The sequence below is a fragment of the Castor canadensis genome, chromosome 16 (assembly GCF_047511655.1).
Source record: "Castor canadensis chromosome 16, mCasCan1.hap1v2, whole genome shotgun sequence".
In the NCBI taxonomy this organism is placed as follows: domain Eukaryota; kingdom Metazoa; phylum Chordata; class Mammalia; order Rodentia; family Castoridae; genus Castor; species Castor canadensis.
Genome location: NC_133401.1, coordinates 45150170 through 45174602, shown reverse-complemented (window position 1 = coordinate 45174602; position 24433 = coordinate 45150170). Strand labels below are relative to the sequence as shown.

The 24433-nt window shown below is 43.9% G+C and overlaps 1 protein-coding gene across 9 annotated transcripts in view; it reads left to right on the top strand.

Moving 5' to 3' along the window:
• Positions 1–24433, top strand: part of Klhl3 (kelch like family member 3) — a 112320-nt gene that overhangs the window by 77948 nt on the left and 9939 nt on the right. For 8 of the 9 annotated variants that reach the window (XM_074058863.1, XM_074058858.1, XM_074058857.1 and 5 more), the window contains 6 exons: positions 2415–2564; positions 14306–14423; positions 14793–14990; positions 17210–17311; positions 20282–20410; positions 23759–23899. In XM_074058863.1, coding sequence (XP_073914964.1) covers positions 2415–2564; positions 14306–14423; positions 14793–14990; positions 17210–17311; positions 20282–20410; positions 23759–23899 — 838 coding nt within the window. The remainder of the gene's footprint in view (positions 1–2414; positions 2565–14305; positions 14424–14792; positions 14991–17209; positions 17312–20281; positions 20411–23758; positions 23900–24433) is intronic. The other variant, XM_074058859.1, reaches the window with a different exon arrangement.

The following is a 24433-nucleotide window of genomic DNA, read 5'->3' as shown; positions in this document are numbered from 1 at the left end:
TTGGCACTTTTGTCAAAATAAGGTGGGCATAGCTGTGTGGATTCATATTCGGGTCCTGTATTTTGTTCCACTGGACCTCATGTCTGTTTTTGTGCCAGTACCATGCTGTTTTTATTGCTATTGCTTTGTAATATAGTTTGAAGTCGGGTATTGTGATACCTCCAGCATTGCTCTTTTTGCTGAGTATTGCCTCGGCTATTCATGGTCTCTTGTGGTTCCAAATGAACTTTAGGGTAGATTTTTCAATCTCTGTGATGAATGTCACTGGGATTTTGATGGGAATTGCAATAAACATGCAGATTGCTTTTGGTAGTATAGCCATTTTTACTATGTTGATTCTACCAATCCATGAGTACCTTTCCACCTTCTGTAATCTTCCTGGATCTCTTTCTTCAGAGGTTTGTAGTTCTCCTTGTAGAGGTCATTCACATCCTTTGTTAAGTTTACTCCTAGGTATTTGATTTTTTTAAGGCTATTGTAAATGGAATTGTTTTCCTATATTCTTTCTCAATTTGTTCATTGTTGGTGTATAGAGAAGGCTACTGATTTTTGTAAGTTGATTTTGTATCCTGCCACTTTGCTGAAGCTGTTTATGGTGTCTAGGAGTTTCTGGGCAGAGTTTTTTGGGTCTTTGAGGGGTAGGATCATGTTGTCTGCAAATAGGGATATTTTGACAGTTTCTTTACCTGTTTGTATTCCTTTTATTTCTTCTTCTTGCCTCATTGCTCTGGCTAGGAATTCCAGGACTATGTTGAATAGGAGTGGGACAGTGGGCACTCTTGTCTCGTTCCTGATTTTAGGGGAAATGGTTTCAGTTTTTCTCCATTAAGTATTATGTTGGCTATAAGTTTGTCATATTACAACTGAAACTTAACAAAGACATTAGGAAATAGTTCTGGGGTAATTATTGCAAAGTACTTGTGGAGTCTGGAAAAGAAGAGGTAAGAGGCCATGGCATAAGAACTGTTGGGTAAGCTCCCCTCAACCACCTTTCGTGGTATGGGGTTTGAACTCAAGACTTTGTGCTTTCTAGGCAGGCACTCTGCTGCTTGAGTCACGCCTCCAGTCCCAGGCCCCCTTTTTAAAGGTTTTTTTTTTTTTTTTTTAAATCAGCCTCACAGGGTGAAACCCCTCTAGGAAGGATGTTTCATTAACAATCATCTGACCTTGAAACTTCAAACTAGTCTAGCCTGGTGGGATCCTGGGGATGGCCTCTGCGGCTGGGGAAGGAGGTGCCCAGAGGTAACAGATACCTTGGCTTACCAATCCCTTTCCTGCTGGTTTCAGTGCTGCTCAGCAGGTCATGGCCTGGACATATATTCATTCCTGGCAACAGGAAGGGACCCAGGAGAGGCTCAGCCAGGCCTTGTGCATGACTAGCAGGGGGCTGAGGTAATTGAGGTGAGAGGCCCTTTGTACTGTATGACTGAATTTGACCTCCCTAGGTCAGAAGCCTAGACTTGTTCATCAGTGTATTCTGGGGACCAGCACAGGACTGCCCAGACAGGAGACATTCAATCAATTACAGTTGCTACTGCATGGAATTGGTCTTCCCCCACATGGCGTGGCCTCAGAAGGTCACATTATTGTGCTAGATATGCCACTTAGTGACTAGGACACATGGTGAGATTTGAGAGTCAGAGCTGGCATATCTTCCCCTTAGTCTGGCTCAAGAGACATTTAGATTTATATTTGCTGAAGTCCTGCAAATGGGTCCTGAGTTCTGGAATACAAGGTGGAGAAATCAGAGTACCAGCCTAGATTGGGTCTGAGGTTAGGCCAATAAGTAAGACTTTATTTCTACTCTGGTGTTACTACTCTGGTAGAGAGAGCTTCACTGGCCCCTTTTCTCCCTGAGACGTTCACTACAAGAAAATGGCTATGAATCAATCCTTCTCCTTGACCACTTTCTTTTACTCAGTGCCTCCAAATGTTGGCTGTTGGTCTCACCTCCTTTCCTCTTTCCCTTGCTCTGCTCTCAGGTCACTGTACATTTGTTTTAAACATTATAATGTACTCAGACCAGGAAGAATGTGGGAAGAGGCATTCAGGACAACCACCTGTTTTTTGTTTTGCATGAACTCATTTAAGCCTCAGAAAATAAACACAACTAGTGAGGTTGTAGCTAAGTCCAGCACACCCATTTTCCAGACGAGGAAACTGAGAACTAGAGATGCTAAGTGGTGGAACTGGGATTTGAGTCCCTATCGAATGGCAGAACTTGATCCCTTAGCCCCCACCAGGCTCTTGAAATCCAGGAAAGTTGTAATTCCGTGGATCTTCCTCTCTGGCTCTGAGACAGTGTTGTGTGGAAATGAGTGAGTGAGAGTGCAGGAATGACTCAGCCTGGGGACTGAGCTTGGGAAACATGGCCAAGCTCTGCTCTAGGATCACCCGTGGGTTGTTACCTGCAGACAGTTGAAGAGGAAGCTTTGATAAAGAATAACAACACCTGTAAGGACTTCCTCATCGAGGCCATGAAATACCATCTGCTCCCTCTGGATCAGAGGCTCTTGATTAAGAATCCCAGGACCAAGCCCCGGACTCCAGTCAGCCTGCCCAAGGTAAGTCCCGGCCCAGTGATGGCCAAGAGTCAGGACTGTGTCTGGGGAGGTAGCCTTCCACTCCTGACGCCAAGCGTTTCCTCACCCCATGGACGCCCTGCCTCTTGGTTACATTTATGACCTAGGGGATGGAGTCTGCTGGTCCCTCTTGAATTGGACAGTCCCCTTCTCTCCTGGGTCCTCTTTTCTTAAGAGTTTCAAGGTAACCTGAAGTGTTGTCAGGCAGGTTTGAGAATAACCCAGAGTTCCTCCTTTCTTCCATGTACTCATGTATACCATGGTTTGCAGTCAATTTCTGTTGGAAGAAGAGGAAAGGTGATGTCGGTTTTCACATAGTGATGACCATAACAGTGCTTGTTGTAGGCCTTTGAGTCAGAAAAGTCTCAGTCTGGTTTCCTCCCTCACCATAGGGAGGGACATAAAGGACAATTGGGGGTGCAAGAGGGGACAAGGGAAAGGGAGTGGGGAGTTGAGAACTAGTGAGGAAGCAGCCAGGGGGACAGAAGGATGGGCATAGGAAAGGACCCCATGATTGGGAGTCAGCTGGATGCTCACTACTTGGTTCCCAGCAGGAGCTGGCCTGTATGTTCCTTATTTGCAGAACTCGGGATGTGGTTCTCCATGACCCTCAAAATCCTTTCTGGCCTGTCATCCTAGGAGTCTTTCTGCTATCCTAATATACTGATGTCTGGGGCAAGGAAAGAGGGAGTTGTGTTAGCTCATTGACTGCATGATCGGCAGCACCAGGAAATCATTTAGGCCCTTGTCATATCCTCCTCCTCTCTCCAGCTGGATGCCCTCCTCCTTGCCTGCTGCTTCCAAGAAGTTTTCCCAGGGTAGAGAAGCATGTCATTGCCCACGAATAGATGTTGGGCTTCTCTGAGCTTGGCCCTTCCTTCTTTCCACGCTGTTCTATGATCCCAGACCATGGAGAATAAAATGGTTGCAAAGTGAACAAATGTCACAGCTAATAATACAAATGTCTGGTCTTTAGTAAGTGCTTAAATGTGCCAAGCACGTAGCCGAGGACATCACAAGTGTATCTTATTTAGACTTCCCCATGATCCTACAGGGTGGAGCCACTTAGTACCCTGTTCTACGAAGGAGGAAATGGAGGTTCAGAGAGGTTATTTGACTTGTCTAAGGGTCAACACAACTATTATGGCAGAACCACAGTTAGAACTGAGTCATTCTCGTCCTGAAGATCTATTCTCTGGCTTTATCTTTACAAATTGGAATGTGTACTTACCTGTGGCTTCTTGTGGTCCCGTGCCATTTAGAGGAAGGCGCTGCCACAGGCCAGGGGCCTTGGTCTGGCTGGCCACTTGCCTTCCTGCAGCTTGATGCTGATGTTTTGATTTGTTTCGTTGAACATTGCATTGCAACTTCTTCATAGTTTTTCAAAATAAACTTAGCTTTCTTTCCTTATGGAAATATGTACAAATTGTAGATTATTACAAGGACATGCAATTTAGAAGTAAAGGAAATTCACCTGGGATCCCTCCCAGGGTCAGTCACTGCTAGCGTTTTGGGGGTTTTCTTTCAGAACTCTCTCTGTGCGCTTATTCAGAAACAGATAAAAATGTGCACTTTTAGATGACTGGGATCTTGTTATATGGATTAAAATAATCCTCCCCTACTCAGCCATGTGCTACCGACAGCTTTTAATGTTACCAGTATGGGGGAAATCTGCCTTTCAGTTGTAATGTGTACTTGGTATTTCATTGTATCTCTGCACCATTGTGTATTTAATTGTCTTCTATTTATAGACTTTGGAGTAATTTCCCTTTTTTCTATTATAAACATTTCTATGTCAAATATTCTTTATAAGACTGCATCTTTTAGTTTGCATTTCTTAAATCTTGAGTGAGATTAATCTTGGTTTCATATGATTACTGGCATTTGTATTTCTTTTTTGGGGGAATTCTCTATTTGTGTCCTTTGGCCATTTTTCTATTGGATCGTATGTTTTTTATTAGTTGTTAAGAGCTTTTTCTACATTAAGGAGATTAGGCCTTGTGTGTATGTATGTATTTCATATATTTTTCCTAGTTCACAGTTTGCCTCTGTTTATAATATTTTATCCCATCCTGTGTCTTGTCTTTTCATTTTCATAGCAGTGTATTTGGAATAATAGAAAGGGTTTTTAAAAGATCAATTAATGATCTTAATTGACAAGAAAAAAACTGTATATTTGTTACGTATAATATGATTTGAAATATGTATACACGGTTGAATGGCTGAATTGAGCTAACACATGTCTTATTACCTTCCACACTTTTTCTGTGGTGAGAACATTTATAGTTTACTCTTTCAATGATTCTCAACAATACACTATGTTGTTATTAGCTATAGTCACCATGTTATAAAACAGAGTTCTTGAACTTATTCCTCTGATCTAACGGAAGGTTGGTATCCTGTAACCAGTTCTTCCCAACCCTCCCCCCATCACCCCCAGTAATGACCATTCTACTCCATGAGTTTAATGCTTAGATTCTGGATGTGGAGTAAGAAAGATCACACAGGATTTGTCTTTCTGTGCCTGACTTATTTCACTTAGCATAATGTCCTCTATTATGCAACTATGTGGCAGATGACAAGATTGCCTTCTTTTTTGAGGCTAAATAATATCCCGGTTTGTAAGTATGCCATATCTTTCTTGTCTCTCCATCTGTTAATAGACAAGGCTGATTCCATATCTTAGGTATTGTGAATATTGCTGCAGTGAACACAGGAGTGCAGATATCTTTTTGATGTACTGATTTCACGTCCTTTGGATGTACTCCCAGTTGTGGGATTGCTGGATCATATGGTAGTGCTATTTTAAATTTTCTGAGGATCCGCCATACTTTTTCCCATAATGGCTATCCTTGGAAGAACAAGAGGTTAAAATCTTCTCAATTTTGTTCTGTTATGATTTGAATTCTGTCTAAAATAATCTTCACCTAATCTGAAGTCATGAAGGTTTTCTCCTGTACTTTCTTCTGGAAGCTTTAAAGTTTTAGGTTTTATACTTAGGTCCAGGGTCCATCTTGGGAAATTTTCTTTTCTTTTTTGTTCAGTTTCACAAAATAGTTTATCCCTGTAATCAATAAGCATATGAACATGTGTGTAATTTCTTTAGTCAATAGGAAATGCAAATTAATGCCAAAATTAAATATTACTACATATTCATCATAGTGCTGAAATTAATTGACTTACTAAGTATAGCAAGGATGTTGACTAATTAGATCTTTATTTTAAAAATTTTTTATTACAAAGGGGCATTGCAATATTTACTATATATGTATATATATACATATATATATACACATATATATATGTATATATATACATATATATATGTGTATATATACATATATATATGTGTATATATATACATGTATATATATATATATAATGTACTTTGATCAAATTCACCTCATCTCTACATTCTTCGTTAACTACCATTCTTCCTCCCCTTCCTTTTTTAACAGTTTTTGGTGGGTTTCATTGAGAAGTTTTCTTTTTTAGTATGGTAAGGGTCAAGTTTCATATTTTTTTGCACATGAGTATAGTCATTCCATACCATTTGTGGGAAAGATTCTTTTTTCTCCATCAAATTACTTTGCCATTTTTTGTTGTAAATAATTGACTATGTATTTGTTTCCAGATTCTATTCTGTTCCATTTATCTATTTGTTGTCTTTATTAATACATGTTGCTGTGATTGCTAACTTTAGATTAAGTCTGGAGGTAGTATGAATTTTCCAGTTTTATTCTTCAAAGTTTTTTCTATTTTGTACCCTTTTCAGACTCAACTTGCTTATTTCTACAAAAAAGCTACTTGGATTTTGATTTTGGGTTGTATTTAGTCTCCATGTCTATTGGGAGGATTGCAGTCTTAGCACTGAGCCTTCTGAGCTGTGGACAAGGTCTGCCTGACCATAGATTTTGTTCTTCATTAGTTTCTCCCAGTGACATTTCGTAGTTGTCTAGGAGTGGTTTTGCATGCCTTTTGTCAGATTTATCCATAGATATTTCATAGTTTTTGATGCAGTTGTTTTCTTTTTACATTTCAGTTTTTTATTATCGCTCATATGTAGAAATATGATTGATGAGAAAGGTTAATTAAGAGAAGCAAAGGTCAGGTTGATGATGACATCATTGGTTTCTGAACCATGGGGACAGTGACTTCAGGAGAATGCTGAGTAACCTGGGCTGACATTTTGGGTAGATATTTAGGGTCCTTCTCTAGAGCTCTCTTTTCCTCCCCTAAACTGCAGGTTCCATGATAACAGGCATTACTCCTTTGTGTCCTTGGCACACAGCCCAGATCCTGGCACAGGATGGGCGATAGTAAAGACTTTCTTTGAATGAAAGACATATATTCTTAAAGAAGTGACATTTTTGCCCCGGTCATTTATCCCCAATGTGTTTAGCAGTCGTGCATGCTCTTTTGCATAGACTTAGGATTATGTGCAACTTATATTCTCCCTTGACCACTAATGTAAGTTGCGTCCATACAGCCATCCAACATCGAACGGACCCAGTTGTCATTTCTGGAGGAGTAGGATTGTGAGGCTCTTAGGTTAAAAACAACTCTCTGAAACTTAGCAACAAGCTGTAAACTATCACATAAGCATTAATTTATTAATTCACTCACCTAACTCACTTCCTTAGAGAATTCACTGTCAGGGACTGGGGTAGGTGCCGGAGTCACAAGGGCTCACAGGAGCTGGACCTTTCTCCAAGGGACTCAGACTAGGGGGAGGGGAGAGATGTGAAAGGACAGTTACAGCATAGCATGTAAGTACCATGTTAGGGGGATGGGCGAGACATTGTAGGGTGTTGGAGGATATGGACAGGGATGAGGGAACTTCCTGCAAGTTGTGCATGGTGACCCGCCTCTGAGGATTACTCAGAGGATTGTGTCCTTTGCGTCTTGTGTCTTCCTGGGTCATTGTCCTTACCACCAAAAGCATTGGTGATGAGACAGTGGCATTGTTTAAATGATAATTACTGAGCAGCTTCTTTGTTTGTGTTTTAGGCTAAGCTCTAAATATACATTATCTTGTTTCCCTAATGAGTCTGGAAGTGCGAATGCTGGAGAAGACTGAGATTCAGTGAGTTGAGTGACTTGCCTGGCCTTTACAGACTCTTAAGTGGCAAACTTGATTCTGAGTTTGAACACTTGAAGCCCAGGCTTTTAAGCACTGCACAATATGAATCCTCACAATGATGATAATGAAGTTACTGAGCACTTACCATGTGTCAAACACTGGGCTCAGAGATTGACATGTATTATTCCACAGGAGTTTCCTAATTGTAATTAGCCTCATTTTTTAGGTAGGGAAATTGGATCTGAGGTTCGTACTTACTCATTATTGTATTAGTTATCTATTTTTGCACTACAAATGACCTTAACCTTGGTGGTTTAACCCAACAAACATTGATTATCTCACAGTTTCTGTGGGCAGGCATCCCAGAGTGGTGTAGCTGGGTCATCCTGGCTCTGGGTCTCTCGTGATGTGGAGCTATTGGTCAGGGATGCAGTTGTCTAAGGCTTGTTTGGGGAGGATCTGGTTCTAATGTCTCATCACTTTTGCCATGTTTTCTTTGTTAGGCATCTGTCACTAAGGCTAACCTACACTCAAGGGGAGGGGAATTAAATTCCATGTTTGAGTGTAGGTGGACCAAAGGATTTGTGACCTATCTTTAATGCACAGCTAGTTGATGACTGAGCAAAGATGGTAAGCTAGATGATTGGCCCCAGACCTGAGCTCTGAACTTTTTTATGGTATTGCCTCTAAACTCCACAAAAGCCTTTTAGCTGGGTGCTGTGTGGAAAGCAACCTGATTCCTCCCTTTTGAGGACTTTTAATTTTAAGAAGTCTCTCATAGAAGGTAAGATAGGACTTGTCAATGACCAAATAAGTGAAGGAAGAGTAAATGACAGTTGGGCTAATTGGAGGGACTGCCAAGGGACTTCCAAGGACATGCTAGCTTGGGCTTTCATGAATTCAGTCCAGTAGGCATTCTGCAGAGCAAACTTCCGGAAATGAAGTGGTAGAGAGAGACTTGCTCTATCCTTAGCATCTCTCAGCAGTGACTCTGTTTGCCAGCCACATTCCCTTCTCCAAAAGGAACAGGGTCTGCCTTGAGATCGCTACAGAGGGTAATCAGGGTGCTTTTCCTGAGCTGTAGATACACAGATCATACTGACACATTCAAGGTGGAACAGCTAATAGCATCGTCTTCGCTCCCACACATCCACCACCCAGCACTTTCCCTGAGGCTGGGTTGCCATGGACAACCAGAGGCTGTCTCTCAGCCATTCAGAGCCCTCCTACATTGCCCTGTTCCACACATGGCAGCAGAGAAATCAGGTTCCAGGACAATGCAAATGAATCCTTTGGAAATGTACTGTACTTGCCGCTTTTCACTGTCATTTTAGTTCAGTTGGCGTTCCTATTCAAATCAGAAAAAGCCATTTAGGCTTGAAGTGGTCATCTTGCTCCTAAATTGGACTGTCTTGCTTTCAGTAAATGGTGTTGGAAGCAGAGGTTTGCTGGCAGGTGGGTAGGGTGACTTTTCATCTGGGACAAGTCCCTCAGTGGACATTGCCCCTATTCCATCTTAGTTGCCTTCTCCCCACCCCCCAGCAAATACCCTGGAGTCCTGAAAAAGCCCCATCATCACCCACCCCCCATTCATAGGTTTATAAGTGTCCTTTTCTACAGTCTGTTTTTTAGCAATTATTTGAAGCAATAATAATGACAGTGGTGTTACTCTAATAATGGAAGCTAACATTCAGTGTTTACTATTTACCCAGCACTGTGATGAGTGCTTTAGATCATTGAAGCCTCCTGATACCTACGAAAAACATCCTATTATCCTGATGTTACAGGTGATGAAAAGGAGGTTTAGCAAGGTTAAATGTATTGCCTGTGGTCTACATAGCTCATGAGTGACTTGGCTGATATTTGAACCCAGATGTGCCTGATCACAAAGCTCATTTTTTTTTCTCCTTCTCCATTGTCTCGCTGGGCTTTGCCCTGAGATTGTCTAGTTCTCAGACCCCACTGTCTCTGTACTTTGCCTGTCAATACTTGGCAGGCATACCTGTTGCTCAGGAACCTACTTGGACACGTCTTCTGGCTCTACCTGGACACACTCCTCCGGATGAGTTTTTGGTGTTAGCCCTGCGGCCCCACGCACCAGGGTAAGAGAGACTCTGGCTTCCTGCCCTGGCCCGAGGGACCGACTGGCTGGGCCTGCCTTCTGCCCAGCTCACTGGTCATGGAAGAGAGTTTGGACACACTCTGCTCTTGCCCCATGAAGAAAGTGTGCAAAGCCCAGGTAGATCCTTTCACCTGAGTGGAGAGTCCAATGACGTATGTGGCCCTGAGGACAGAGTTAGACTCTCAATCTACTTGTAGGTTGGAAAGCTTGGCTCTGTTGACCAACTGCTCCTTTCTCTGGCTTCTCTGGCATTTATGACTCTTAGAAGGTGGTAGTCATTTCAATGAGGGAGGGTCAACATGCCTTCAGTCCATGGTCACCCTGGTATGAAAGGAGGAGCATGATATGTGTCTTTAAAAACCTTTCTGAGAAGGAAACAATTCCTTTCTAAGAAGTCAGATAGTCTTCCCATGGTCTCACTAATCTCCCTAAAGTAAACAGCCACTTGTGCATCCAGAGCAAGGTATGTTCCATGGGAGTTGTCTAATAACCATCCCTGTGGAGTAAAGTTCAGTTTGCCTGTATTCTGCCAACCAGAACTCTCCAGTCAGCAGAACTTCTGCAGCTGTCAACACAGTGAGAACTGAGTCCTGACATCAAGATGCTAAGGTATCCCGAAAGACTCCCTCTCTGTGTCGACTTCAATCCTTGGGAGTGGTTAAATGATGCCCAGTCCAGTATTGGTGTCAGCCTTGAACCATTTCTTCAGTTTGTTGTGACTCTTGTATGACCAATCATTTTTACCCAGTGTAACCTCAAAGGATAATTGTTTAAAAACCAGTGGTCATTGGTGGGCACAATGGCATGTGCTTGCAGTCCTAGCTAGTTGAACTAAGAGTTAGGGGCCAGCCTGAGACATAGTGAGATCCTCAAAAAATAGTGGTCATTAATAAGCTGATGTGATTTCATAATTTCCATTAAAGGCATCAAAGATCTTTAGTAAATTGGGGTTAGGTATGTTGGTGAAAGAAAGACCCATGCCTGCAGAACTCCCTGTGTCTGAGCATCTCTGGAAATGAAATGTGAGGGCTGTAGCAGAGAATGGTTCAGGTCTCTTCTTGTTGTGACATCCTGAGGTCGTCTTAAGCAGTTGAAAGTTTATAATTTCAGAGATGTGACATGTAGACTTTGGGAACACTCATATTTGCCTAATTGGTTAAGATCAGATATCTATGGAAACAATTTCTCTATAGTATTCAAGATAGGAAATTTACCCTTTTTATTCTACACTATCGACAGAATGGTGGGTACAGTGCTCCTGGTACCATGGCTTCTTGTAAGAACTGTCATAGAAATTGTATTTTTTAATGCCTGTGAGAGAAGCAAAATGTATATGTGTTCTTTCCTGGTGCCTTGAGCTACCTCCAAAGGTAACTGTCCTACCACAAAAACTGTACAATTTTTCTCAAATTGTGGTATAAGGTTTGAATGTTAAAAATTGTTTCTCATCAGTGGTTTTATGAGCTCAAAGACAAATTCATTTTGAAAATGCTGTCTTATACTCAGGGTACTCAGGTTTTATTTTAACATAAACATCTTTCCATTTCTGTGTATTGTTTCTGTGTTACTATGAAAATTCTCAGAAATAAGTGGTGAATTTTCTCCAATATGAATGAACCCCCACCCCTGGGCAGGAAACAGTGTCTGAGACATGGTGAGATTCCCTCAAAGCTTCATAGCTTGTGCAAGGAATGAACAAACCTTTGTCCTGGTGACTGTGTCATAAGATGGAAATCATTCTCTTTTTACATTGTTTACTTCGATATTGTCAGATTTGTAATCTGGTGTTCCAGTGTGTCTTAGCCAAAGAAAATTTTGTATTTTTCTCATTTAACTCTGTATTTTTTCCATTTAATTCCTTGCACGTGTGATTGACTTTTTATTTCAAATAAACATTTGAGTCCTCAACTTTACCTGGCAATGTAAGGACCTAGGATTGTCTTGTTGACCAAGTGTGTCTAAGTGAGAAGACAGACAAGTCACCAGACAGTCAAAGCACGTGAACACACAGGCAGGTGAGATCTCGGTAGAGGGACACAGAAGTCAGAGAAAATCTCTCAGAGGAAATGACAGGTAAACTGAGGTCAGAAGGAAAACAGGTGTTAAAGTAGAGGGATCAGAAAGGGATGTAATTTCAAAAGTAAGGGGTATGGCTTGCGCAAGGCACAGGGTGCCTGATGTCATACAGAAAGAAAAACAAAGACTGGTTCTATTCCCTCTCTGCCCCAGAAATCAGACTTCAAAGAAAAGTTGTGTAATATCTCACTTCAGTTTGGCCTTACAGCTCAAAGCCAGGACAATGCAAGTTCTAGGGATGTTTGCAAACCCGGGGTGAAATGTTCTTCCTGGAGGAGTGAGTGGGGCATTGTCTGAAGTTTGCTTGTGCCTGAGTTCATTAACATCCCCCTGTACCTGCCTGCCCATGGCTGTCTATCTAAGCAAAGAGTTATAGGTGGGGAATAATATAGAATCCAGCTTTTCTCTGAAAAAGGCTGCCTTGACCCAGGGCAGTGGACTCTAGTTGAAGCAGGCTGGAAATTCAAATGTTTCCAGAATGTTTATTTCTGGAAACAGTAGCAGCTGAAGCCTGGTCCTTGTGTCCTAGGCTTCTTTGGAACACATTAGAAGTCAGAACTGATCTCTGGGCTTTGAAGGTTTTGAGCAGACCCACATTTGTTCACAGACACTGTGGACTAAGTTATGAGCAGTGACCATCCATGTAAGCAGTGGATGAACCCAAGTCTAAAATCTTGGGCAGACATGGTTGGCCTTGAGGAACGGTTGTCAGCTTTGATTTTTTTCCTCGTGTGGTAGATAATGTCCACCTGAAGGTAGTACCCCTGTGAGTTCCCACAGGTTTAGGTGGTCATCCCCCCCCCCAAAATACTTTATGGAGAAGTAAAAAACATTATAACAATTCATAATGGCAAAAATCATCAATGAGACACATCAGGAAATCTCTACAGGCCATGGGTTAGAAAGTGATTCTCCAAGTACGAACCCAAGGACAGACCAGCAGCATCAGCTGGGAACTCATTAGAAATCTAGCTAGCTAGGCTGGTGCAGTGGCTCAAGTGGTAGAGTGCCCGCCTAGCAAGCATGAAGCCCTGAGTTCAAACCCTGTACCACCAAAAAAAAAAAAAGAAAAAAAAAAGTAATCTAGCTAGCTAAATCAGCTAGCTCTGCTCTAGCTGCTGGATCAGAAACTCGGGAAGTGGCCCAGCAGCCCTCCAGGTGTTTCCCATGCATGCCAAAGTTAAATAAGACAGGTTACAGGTCATGGTCAGTCTTCTGGCTTGCATATGCTGGCTTCAACTTCCACCCCTTTCTTTCCATTCAAGAATGGGTATTGGAATGCCATTGAGTGATGGCTTTGTTATTATGGGGGCAGTGTGAATTTATATAAGCTTATTAAAACACATAAGCTATAGTTAGCCTTACTACTTTAATTTTTATTAATAGCATGTGACAAAAGTCATAATAATGGGATTCCACAATTAAGTACTGCAGTTCTATTAATGTAGCCAGAGCATGCTGTCCAGGGGATTATCTAAGTGTGTATAACCAGGACCAACATTTTATGAAATAACACTGTAAATTATATTTCCTGTACTGTTCTATTGAAAGCATGCTGCACACTCATTAAGTTGATTTCATGACCCGCTAATGAAATGTGACCTGCATTTTGACAAACAGAGATGCTGTGAGCTGTGCTTACATGGACCACAGATCCGGTCTGTAACGCAGATGAGTAGGGCCAAGCCTCACTCCTGTGTCAGGTAGACTTGGGTTTCAGTCCTTCCACCCTTTGATGGGTGACTTTGGGCCATTTGCACAGGGTCTTGGAGAGCTTTAGTACCCTTATCTGTAAGTGATAATGTCTACTTCACAGGGCTGTGATGACGAATGACAATACACTTTATGGTTCCTGGTAGCAGTAACTACTGCCTGGCAGAAAGAGTATGGTTAACACTATTTTTCACAACACCACAGTTAAATAAGTTTTAGGATCACTGCCACATGGCAGCGTTTCACAACTCTTTTCTATACTGAAGTGAATAAGTGCCTCTCTTGCACTCTTGGCATGTAGGAATACTTTTGAATAATAATTTTCTCTTAAAAATGCATCCAAATTCTGCGCTCTTTCCCAAACTATATTTAAGTTTATTTAGATATAAAATGTGTTGTCCCCCTGCCCCGCAATCCTTGAGGATGCTGAGAGCTGAGATCATAGAGGATGTTTTAAGTGGCTTTGTGTACCCCTAACACCACTCAGAGTAGGAAATTAGGAAAGTATAGACCTTATGATCATGTTTCAGTGGGAAGATACTTGTTAGACTTTTCTGGAATAGTCATACCTGTTGGTTACTAAGGCCAGCATCTCCATAGACACAGCTCTATAAACTGGCAGCTCAGATCACCCCAGAGATCAGCAAGCATGTGCAAGGACCAAGAAATGGTTACCCATCCACCTAGTTGCTGTGAAGATCCAGCTAATATCCACCTGTCTTTCTGGAGGTCATGATTGTAGTTGGCGGCCAGGCACCCAAGGCCATCCGCAGTGTGGAATGCTATGACTTCGAGGAGGACCGGTGGGATCAGATCGCGGAGCTTCCCTCTAGGAGATGCAGAGCAGGTGAGAAGCTGGTTCCCTACATCCCCATGCCCTCTTTCAACAGCTGCCTTTTCTTGGCTGGTCTCTTGCTCTGTGCTGGAAGTCATGCTGCTCCGAATTTACTTAGGTGGCACCTGCACAGCTTTTACCTGTCCATTCTGAGGTCAGTTCTTACGTGCTTGGGAGTTCAAGCCAATTCAGGAATTTCCTTGAAATCAAATAAGAAAACCAGTCCAATGAGTCCCCTAATGTGTCCCAAATGCTTAAAGCTGGAGATTGTCTTGTGTGGTGAGTTATTCGTGTGCCTGCCTTGCTCCTCTGTTGCTTCCTCACCATACACGCCATCAGCTGCCCAACCTGACCTTCATGTCTTGGTTTCCTGTGCCTCAGGTGTGGTGTTCATGGCTGGCCATGTGTATGCTGTGGGCGGGTTTAATGGCTCACTGCGGGTGCGGACAGTGGACGTGTATGACGGCGTGAAGGACCAGTGGACGTCCATTGCCAGCATGCAGGAGCGGCGCAGCACGCTGGGCGCGGCGGTGCTCAATGATCTCCTCTATGCGGTGGGAGGCTTTGATGGTAGTACCGGTAGGTCCAGGGCATGTTTCCACCCCTGCAGGCCTGGGACATAGCCTCTGTGCAACCTTTCTTTGTTCAGCCAGCTCATGGGCCAACCCCTGTTCATTTGTAGCTTTGGCTCAGGAACATGCCCAAATGCATCAGTCAGCTTTCCTTCACTGGAATGAAATATTGAGATAGTTAACTTACATATGAAGTGAAAAGCTTTATTTTGGCTCACTGTTGGGAGGTTGATTGGCCCCATTGTTTTGGGCCTGTGGCAATGCAGCTCATCATTGTGGGAGTGCATGACGGAACACAACTGCTCCTCTCATCAGCCAGGAAGCAAATGAGAAGAAGAACCCAGGATCCCACAGTCTCCTTCATGGCAGCCCTCCAATAACCTAAGGACCTCCCAGAGTCCCTTCTCCTAAATGTTCCACCTTCTCCCAATAGTGCCACTCATGGGCCTTTGGGGGTACAAGATCTGGACTGTAGTGCTAGCCTTTTTCCTCACCCAACTTTTGAGGCCAGAGCAGGCCTTCTTACACAGGAATATATAGCTACCATATTCTCAGATGGGCCCTGGGAAGGACCCTGCACTCAAAAGTGTCCCTCTCCTACCTCCATATCTGGCAGGTGAGACTTAGCATGCTGGCTGGACTCTGGTCTAAACTCTCTACTGCACAGATGAGGGCCCCCAAGGCTCAGCAGTTGGAGGAGGCCTGGATCAGACCCATACTGGACCAGGCCGTCCTCTGGCTCACTGCCCTTTCTCCTGTCCCATTGAGCCTTACAAGGCTGCGTTACCACAGGTGTCTTCTCACTCCTGGGTTTTTTCTTGCTTCTAAGCTCCAACCTGAGATACTAGTAGACATGGCTTGGAGAGATGATGTCATCTCTTCTCATATTGCTGGGTAGATATCTGTGTAGACAGTGACTTTATTAAACTAAAGTGGTATTCTTTCGCCTCTGGGGAGGTAAAACCAATATTGTTTTCCTTCTCTGAATTTTCATTTCTGTCTCATAATTCAATGACATTTTTAGACTTCTCTTTGCCTCACTAATATATTTTTAGGGTTTTTGTGGCCGCCCCCCCCACCACCCCACCACCTGCCCCACTGTAGTTTAGTGAGCACCATCTGAGAATAAAGAGGACAGAAGGGTAATGGTGCATTATTTAATTTTGGACTTTGGCTTTTGATTATAAGTAGGAAGCCTGACTAAACTGTGGCTTTAAAAGTGAGGGATTTTGTTTTGCTCAGTTATCAGTTCCAACATGACCTAATTGCTCAAGGCTGTTGAGGTTAAGTTCTTTAAGAATCATTTGGCTTTTTCCTCAAGATCACAACTCCAAGCAACACATTTGTGTTCCAGGTAGTAAAAAGCAGGAAGGGTTGCACTGATATTATAAAGGCAAAATATATTCCAGAAATCCTTTCAGATTTCTGTTGAGGTCTCATTGGCTTAGTCACCACTGCAAGGGAATCTTTTTTTTTTCTTTATTTTTTTAAACTTTTAAAAATTATTATATTATTGTTGTACTTGGGTGCATAGTGACACTTATAAAAGTTATAATATATCATAGTTGATATATTATATCAACCCCTCCATCATTCTCCCCCCCATTTCTGGAATAGTTTCAATATATCTCATTTTTCCATTTTCATGCATGAAAAATTTCTACCATATTCACTCTCCTTCACCCTTTCCCCACATCCTCCCCCTCCTATTGTTACCAACCCCCTTGATAGGACTGGTTTTACCTTCCTGTTCTCCGTTTTTGAAAAAAATGACATTTTTATTTGTTTTAGATAGCTATACGGAGATTTTCATTATGACATTTCCATGTAAGGGAATCTTGAAAGGCAAGTTTTTAGCTTTCTAGCTAAAGGAAGACAAGCAAAAAGAGGTTGGAATGGCACTCAGTGAGGCAACCTAGGGTATTTACTTGGAACTGAAGTATTAGTTGATTCTGTAAATTTAACAATTCACATTTGCAGTGCAGTTCAGGCACATCCCTTGTCCTCATGCAGCCCACCCTGTGAATCAAGTCTTAGTGGTCTGCTCAGGTAGACGGTGCATATGTATCTCAGGCAGTTGCCATGGTCACATGGTGAGGCAGAAGTGCAGAGCCCTAGATCCAGGTCCACGGCCCCAGGTTTGGCCTCTCCCCCATCCTCACTGTTTTTCATACAGCTAAGCAAGGCCTAGAGCCATGGAAATTTCACGAGTCCCTTGTCTTCCAGGCCTAGCGTCAGTGGAAGCATACAGCTACAAGACCAACGAGTGGTTCTTCGTGGCCCCAATGAACACGCGACGGAGCAGTGTGGGCGTGGGCGTCGTGGAGGGTAAGGAGTGCAGCAGAGGGTGGTGGCCAGCCCCTACCCAAATTCCCAGGTTTTTTGCTTGATAATTTTCCTGCTGTGGTTTCATTCCTCAGATCATTCCTCTTAGTTAGTTACCATTGTCCAAGTTCACAGATGAGGAAGGTTGAGGCTCCAGGTGAAGATTCTACCCCAAGGCGTAAGAAGGGGTGGAGTGGGTGGGGAGAGAAGCAGGAGCCTTAAGGAGAAATGCCAGCCTACGTCTTAGCCACTTGTCACTAGAGCCAGAGTCAGCATAGAACCCAGGTGCATAGTATGGAGGGGGTGAGTTAATTGTTAAATTAATCTTGTCCTCACGTTCACATGGTGCACATTAGCAGAGCCGTGAGAAAGGTGGGCTCCTCCTCGGTCTGATGGCCTTCTCTGCAGGGCAGGCTGGTTGTAGTGTCCTGCTTAGTCAGGAAAGGAATGTGGGGTGAGCCAGGGGGGTGTGATGAGGTCTGAGGTCTAGTCAGACAGCACACAAGAGTTTGTTTGTAAACTGTCTGTCATTTGTTCCCAAGACCCTTCTGAAGATCATAGGGAGAACTCAGATTTTCTCTGTCTTCTGGATGGGGAAGCTAAGTCTCAGAGAGGTTAAGTGATATGTTCCATGCTACAATGATAATAAATAACATAACCAGTCCTCAGACCCAGGTCCTCTGTGCTTACACTCATCAGACCACTGGCAGTGCTGAGAGATAGGAGTTTCACTGTGAATTCAGCAAAGCAAGGCATGGATGACTGTTAGACTACTGAACTAAAAACATTAGAGTTGACAGGCTAATGCTGACTCATTAACCTGTCTTGATATGAAGATTTAGTTGTAATATCTCTTCATTTACCCATGTGCACACCCATAAACACACACGTGCACATATGCTTTGGGCAGAGTATAACATGCAGAACTTAGATGTCAACAGGTTCTTTTTTCTTACTGCACTCAGTCTGTACCACCATTGTGTAGTTTAAAATTTCACTTCAAGACATATTATCCCAACATACTAAGTAAGTCATCTTAGTGAGGGCGAGGACTTTGTCCTCCTACCAAGATAAATTGAGTTTTGCAGTCTCATCCTCCGGGTGGAGCAGAAATTGATTTGTCTGCCAAATGTAAGTGCTTTGTCTAGCCACCTTCCCACTTCCCCAGAGTTCCTCAGCCGGGACCATCAAACAATAGACTAGGGGGTAAAAATAGCAAATCCTTGTTAATAGATTCAAGGAGAAACCTTGAGTGGACTTTTTTTCAGCCGATGCAAAGTTGGATTGGATGGTGGGGGTTACAGAAGGTGCCATAATGGTAGTGATTTAAAAAACTGCCCTTGGCAAGGGCTTTTATGAGCCTGCTCTGAAGGTGGGAGAAACACTGTCCTGCAGATGGACTAGGGACTTGTTCTCCTGCCTCTCCTGCATCTGAAGCTCTTTGGACTGTGGGTCAACCTGGGGCAGTAGCAGAGCCAACCTACAGCTTTGATGAGGATTTGAGGGAGGAACTAAAATAGACTCTTTCATTGTAGCCTCGAAGACACAACTCTCTACATTGTCTGGTTTACTCTCCTCAGCTCTTGGCATCTCATTGCCATGACTATTTAGCCTTAGTCACCCTGAAAAAAAAATATGGGGGAAACCAGGTAATTTGCTTCTGGCTGCCTGGAGAATCCTTACTTAGGGCAAGGGACAGTAAGAATCAAGTGCAGGCAGAGGACCCCACAGAGCAGAGAGTGTGTGTAAGGAAAATGATCACGTCTGAACAAACCCATACAATGGGAGTGGCCTGGATCCTGGAAGGACTGTTCAGTTTGTTTTTACTTTGACTTCAGTGAGAGCAGAACTGGGGATGAGGTCTCTTTCTTTCAGAAGGGTCAGTTGAGAGGACCCTGGGGCAGAAAACAAAACCAGGCTCAGTAATGATGGAAGAAATGATTTTACTTTTGCTGCATCAACAGCCCTGGTGATAAAGAATGGTTTTGAGCCTCAGAGTCTTCCTCTAGCTTAAAATGATTACAGATTCTCACATTCCAGTTGTACTCTTGGTTTAAAGAATGTATATAATGGCCCAAAAATATATTGATTAAGTAATTCTGTTAAATGGCTTTGCATTTGGCTGTGTTTATTCAGCCTACAGCTAAGTGTTCAAGATCCTTGTTAGAACTCCTGGTCTCCCACAGAGCTGAGGCCTACAGGTGAGGTAAGGCTCCTTCCTCTAATACCCACAGAAAAGGGCTGGCCCACTGTATTCTAAAACTAAATGTTAAGCCCAGGTGTTTGGATGTTTGCTCTCAACCAGTGCAAATACCAATTTTCTGCTCCCTTGTCCAACCTTACTCCTAATCCCAGCCCCAAGTGGAAATGATGCTTGTGGTTAGCAGCTTAATGGTATTTTCTTTTGGAATAGAGGATGGTGCTTCAGGGCTCCATGCTTAGGTCAGAGGTCACAAGGTAGTCTGTAGAAGAATTCCAACCATCTCTGTTGAGTGTGCACAGAGCACTCCATCCATGTTTTCCTGCCAGAAGGATAGAAGGAATGGAAGCAATGGCTAAGATAGGGTTTGGGTTCTCAATTAATACTATTTTTTCCATACTCATCTCATCTGCTGTTGTGAGCTGTTAGCCAGAAAGTTGGTCCCTTGTTCTGGAGAAGTTTTAACCTAGTTCCCCAGCAAGAATCCGTCGGGCCCAGTGGTGCCAGGTAGTAACTTTGCAGGGTATTCTGGGCCCTTATTGAGAAAGAGTTTCAGAATTGGTTCTAAAGAGCTCATGGCTTAAGAGCAAGTAGAAGACAGAAATGTAACAGATGCTTCCCCTGATTAGGAAGTGGTTGGTGGTCCCCTGGGAAGGGGCCCAGAACTCTGATAAGGGTAAATGTGGCCCAAGTGGGTTAAAGACAAGTGTCAACCAAGTTCTGGTTCCAGGTGAGTGTCTGTGCCCCACCTTCAGCTCTTTTGTCTGTTCCAGGGAAGCTGTATGCTGTTGGGGGTTATGATGGGGCTTCTCGCCAGTGCCTGAGCACCGTGGAGCAGTACAACCCAGCCACCAACGAGTGGATATACGTTGCAGACATGAGCACCCGCCGCAGTGGTGCAGGTATGGGGAGCCTCAAGGGTGCAGGCTTTGTCTGTTTTCTTCACAGCTGTGTCTTGCAACAAAAAACATTACACCTATTGTACCTCCCTTTTCTTTTGCTCTGTGTAATCCCATTAGCACCTTTGCAGCTAGACACAGCATTATAAATTAGCCTCTCCCAGGGGAGCCCTTTGCTAGAGAATGGAGGAAATAATGTTCCCTTCTTCATCCATCCCTCTGTCTCTCTGGAGGGACTACAGCTCTTAAAAGTGAAGGCTTACTATGTGCCAGGCTCCGCCCTAATGCACACCTTATGTGCTTTGGTCCATGTAGTCTTAGCACAGCCCCAGAAAGGTCTATACAATATTAATTCCACTCACCAGATTTTGAAAGTAAGTCTATCAAGGTCGAGTAATTTGCCTGGTTAGAGAATTAGTAAGTGGCAGAGTTACCTTTTTTTAGCCCCCACATTATCAGAGTCTCATTCCCGTGAGGCGGTAAAGACACATACTGCTATCCCTGTCTGTAGCTGACAGAGCCCAGCTTGCCTAGCCGAAGGTCCTGTCTCGAGGGTTGAAAGCCAGCATACGTGTTTAGATGTAAACCTACATCTCTCATCCCCACTTTTCCTGCCCAACATGGAAAAAGAGTGACTTTTCAATTGGGTTTCCACTTCTGTTTCTTGTGGGAAGACCAGGTACTCTGTGGTCCTTTTGGGATTTTTTTTTTTGGATCTGCACCAACAGCCCCTCTTTCCTTGAATTGTTTCCCTATCATTCTAGAGGCCCATGGAAGGGGTCAAAGAGGGCTGGCAGAGGCCCTGGATAGGGTTCCTGTGGTGCGTGGTGACTGAATCCCAGTCTAGGGCTAGAGAGAAGCTCACATGAACTTCTGAGTTTCTTACAATGTTATTCCATATTCTCTCTCTCTTACTCTGGAAATTGAATTGTGATCTCATTTATAGCACCAAATACACAAGTTTCTCAGCATTTCTTAAAAGTTACACTATTTTAATATTTTAAAGGGAACCTTTGTGTGCCTACTGGTTATAAAGGAAGAATCGGTATGATTCCATTTCAGAAGCATTTGCTGCCCCCACCCCCCCCCCAAAAAAAAAAAAAAAACAAGAAGCATTTGCTGTTGAGTGCTATTTTTAGGGAATGTGTTTCTGCTGATCCTGACAGGTTGGCCTTCTCTGACTGTGGAGCAAATGCCTAGAAGTCAAGAGACTGAGCATTAGTGCTGGGTCTGCTCTAATTTGCCATGTGACCTTGGGCAAGTCCCTTCTCCATTTCTGGCTTTAACGCCTCAGATGTGAAATCAGTAATAGACCTGTAAGAGCCAGTTCAATTCACAGATCCCATGGTTCTTTCTGTCACGAAACACTCTTAGTAATTTTGGTTTCTAGTGTCTTCTTTGTACTTCCTAGAAATTCTCTATTGCGACGAGAGGCATGAGAACAAGAATTCAAGGCTCCACCTCAGCTGAGTTCACACCTCAGCAGAAGAGGGCTTGGGCACACTGGGTTGTGTGGCTGCTCCTAGGACCCTCCCCAGCACAGAGAATGGTGAAGCCAGGAGCTCCAGCCTGCCCTAGAAGGTTCAGGCTCATCCTGTAGATGCTGCCTCCAGGGCCACAACTGCTTTGTCTCTGCCAGCTGCTTAGAAGGTCATTGCTGGGTGGACATCATTCAACCACTTCCTTCCTACCTTTCTCTTCTGGGCTGGTGGTCACTGCTACTGTGACCTTGACTTTGAGATTGAGCTATTTAGTTGCTGTAGAGCCCTGGCCTGGGAGGGTGGCCCAGCCAGGTCAGCCTTTCCTCAGAGCCTCACTTTCCTAAGATTTGGGGCAGTCTCACCTCTGGAGTAGGGAACCCATGTACTTGTCATGGTGGGTGCTTTGGGTCGCTGAAGACCCAGACAACAAAGATCCTGTTCTCTGGCTGCTCAAGGCCCTTGAGGTGCCTGGAGATCCTGTGAGTGTAAGAAACCTCTTCATGGATATGTCTGAATCAGGCTGCTGGCTTTCTTGGTAGGGTGTGTGCAGTAGTGGAGGGCAAAGGGAAAAGAGGCCATCTCAGGGTCTTAGGGGGTGCTAGTTCCTGCTAAGCCTGGAGAAAGGGATGGTGAAGCAGCCTTGGAACTTGCTGTTATTTTGAGACCCACAACTGTTAGCTAGCCATTGTTGGTGCAACAGCACCATCTGCTGTTTGTTTAGAGCAACTTCTAGGAACCACTAGTAGACTAGCTGAATTGCTGGCTGTTATTTTACATATTTTGTCATTCATTGTCTGCTGAGAACTACTGCCTGGTATAGGGAAAAAGACCAGGACAAGACAGACATGGACTTTGTCCATGTGAAGTTTATAGCCTACAAATCCCGTCCATGAATCTGAAACCTAATCACTTGAGGAACTTTTCGAGGGGGAGAGGGGGACTCCTGACCAGTGTCTCTGGGAGCAAGGCCCTATCTTTTCAGAAAACTCTCACTTGACAGAGCTGCAGTCTGTCCATGGAGGGGAGTAGTTCACAGGACTACTGAGCTATTCCACCTCCCTCCCTGTATAAGTGGGAAACCGAGGACCAGAAAGGGGAAAGGTCACAGGGGGAGGGGGGATGAGGTGAGGGTTAGAGAGGCAGGTCCAGAACCCAGGTGTCCCAACTATCAGCTCAGTTGCTCTTCCTCGGTGCCGACATCTTCCTTCATTGCCTTTTTCTCCCTTGCTTGTGTGAAAGGATTTTGAAAGGTTGCACTAAAACTTGTTGGTCATGCCATTCCAGCACTTAGCTCTGGTGGCTCCATACTGGGAGGTCAATTGTCCTCTGCCACCCAGGAGAGAAGGGGGCAAAAGGAACAGCTTCTGTTCACAAGACTAACAAGGAGGTCTCCTTACCCATGATCCTCAGCATGCCTTCTGTATGGCTAGTTTCAGTTTTTAACTCTTTGTACTCAACTAAAATAAGATTGAGTAATACAGCATTGAGGGAAAACCAGACAACGTAGATAGGCAGAAAGGAAAACAAGTGTAATTTTACTGCCCAGAAATAACTACTTATACTTTGGTGGGTTTCTTTCAGTCTGTTTTTCTTTTTTATTTGCTTTTTACCCCTTTCCTATATGTGTTTATACATATATATTAATGATTTTAGAACAGAAATAGGGTCACACTTGCTTTATATTGCAACATTTCCAGGTTGCCAATATTCCAAGGAGAGGCAGGCAGGGTGTCATTGTATTTGTTTTACAGATGAGGACACTGACTCTCAAGCCATCCTGTCGATGGCTGTCCAGGACTGGACACCAGGCTTCCTGGTTTCTGGTTCCAGTAGCCAGCCTGAGGCCGGGACACTGTGCTCTGCCTTTCAGGGGTCGGGGTGCTCAGTGGACAGCTGTACGCCACAGGTGGGCACGATGGGCCCTTGGTGAGGAAGAGTGTTGAGGTATATGATCCTGGAACAAACACCTGGAAGCAGGTGGCCGACATGAATATGTGCCGGCGCAATGCAGGTAATGTTCTGTTCTTTTCTTCTCCTCTTTGGGGGTTGTGGGTCTTTCCCCCTGTACACATACTTCTAAATGAGCAGAACACGGGAGAAACTCCCAAGGCCTGGAGCTGAGCTTGTGCCCTGAACAGGGAGTGTCCATTGCCTGGTAGGCTCTGTGTTAGGGGAAGACAGGGCTTAGGAGCCAAAAAGCTTGGGCCAGGCTCTCCCATTTACAATGCAGGGTTATGTGGACATAGCCAGACAATGGCCTTTGGTTCTGTGTTTTCTTTGCCAGTGCCTGCCTGCAGGAACCCCTCACTTTACTTGAGTCAGATTTCCTTCCTGGTAGGGAGAGCCACACGCTTCCTTGGCTGGTTCTCCAGTAGAACCGCCTCCTTTTTTCCCCTATACTTTCCGTTTCCCCTTCCCCCACTCCTTCCAGGAGGAATGGTTCACCCTGGAGTATTTAGGTTTATGTTTCCTGGAGCCTGACGCCCCTGTCAAGCTATTCCCTTTTAGAACTTCACCCTTTGGGTTGTGTCCCTTGTTGGTATGT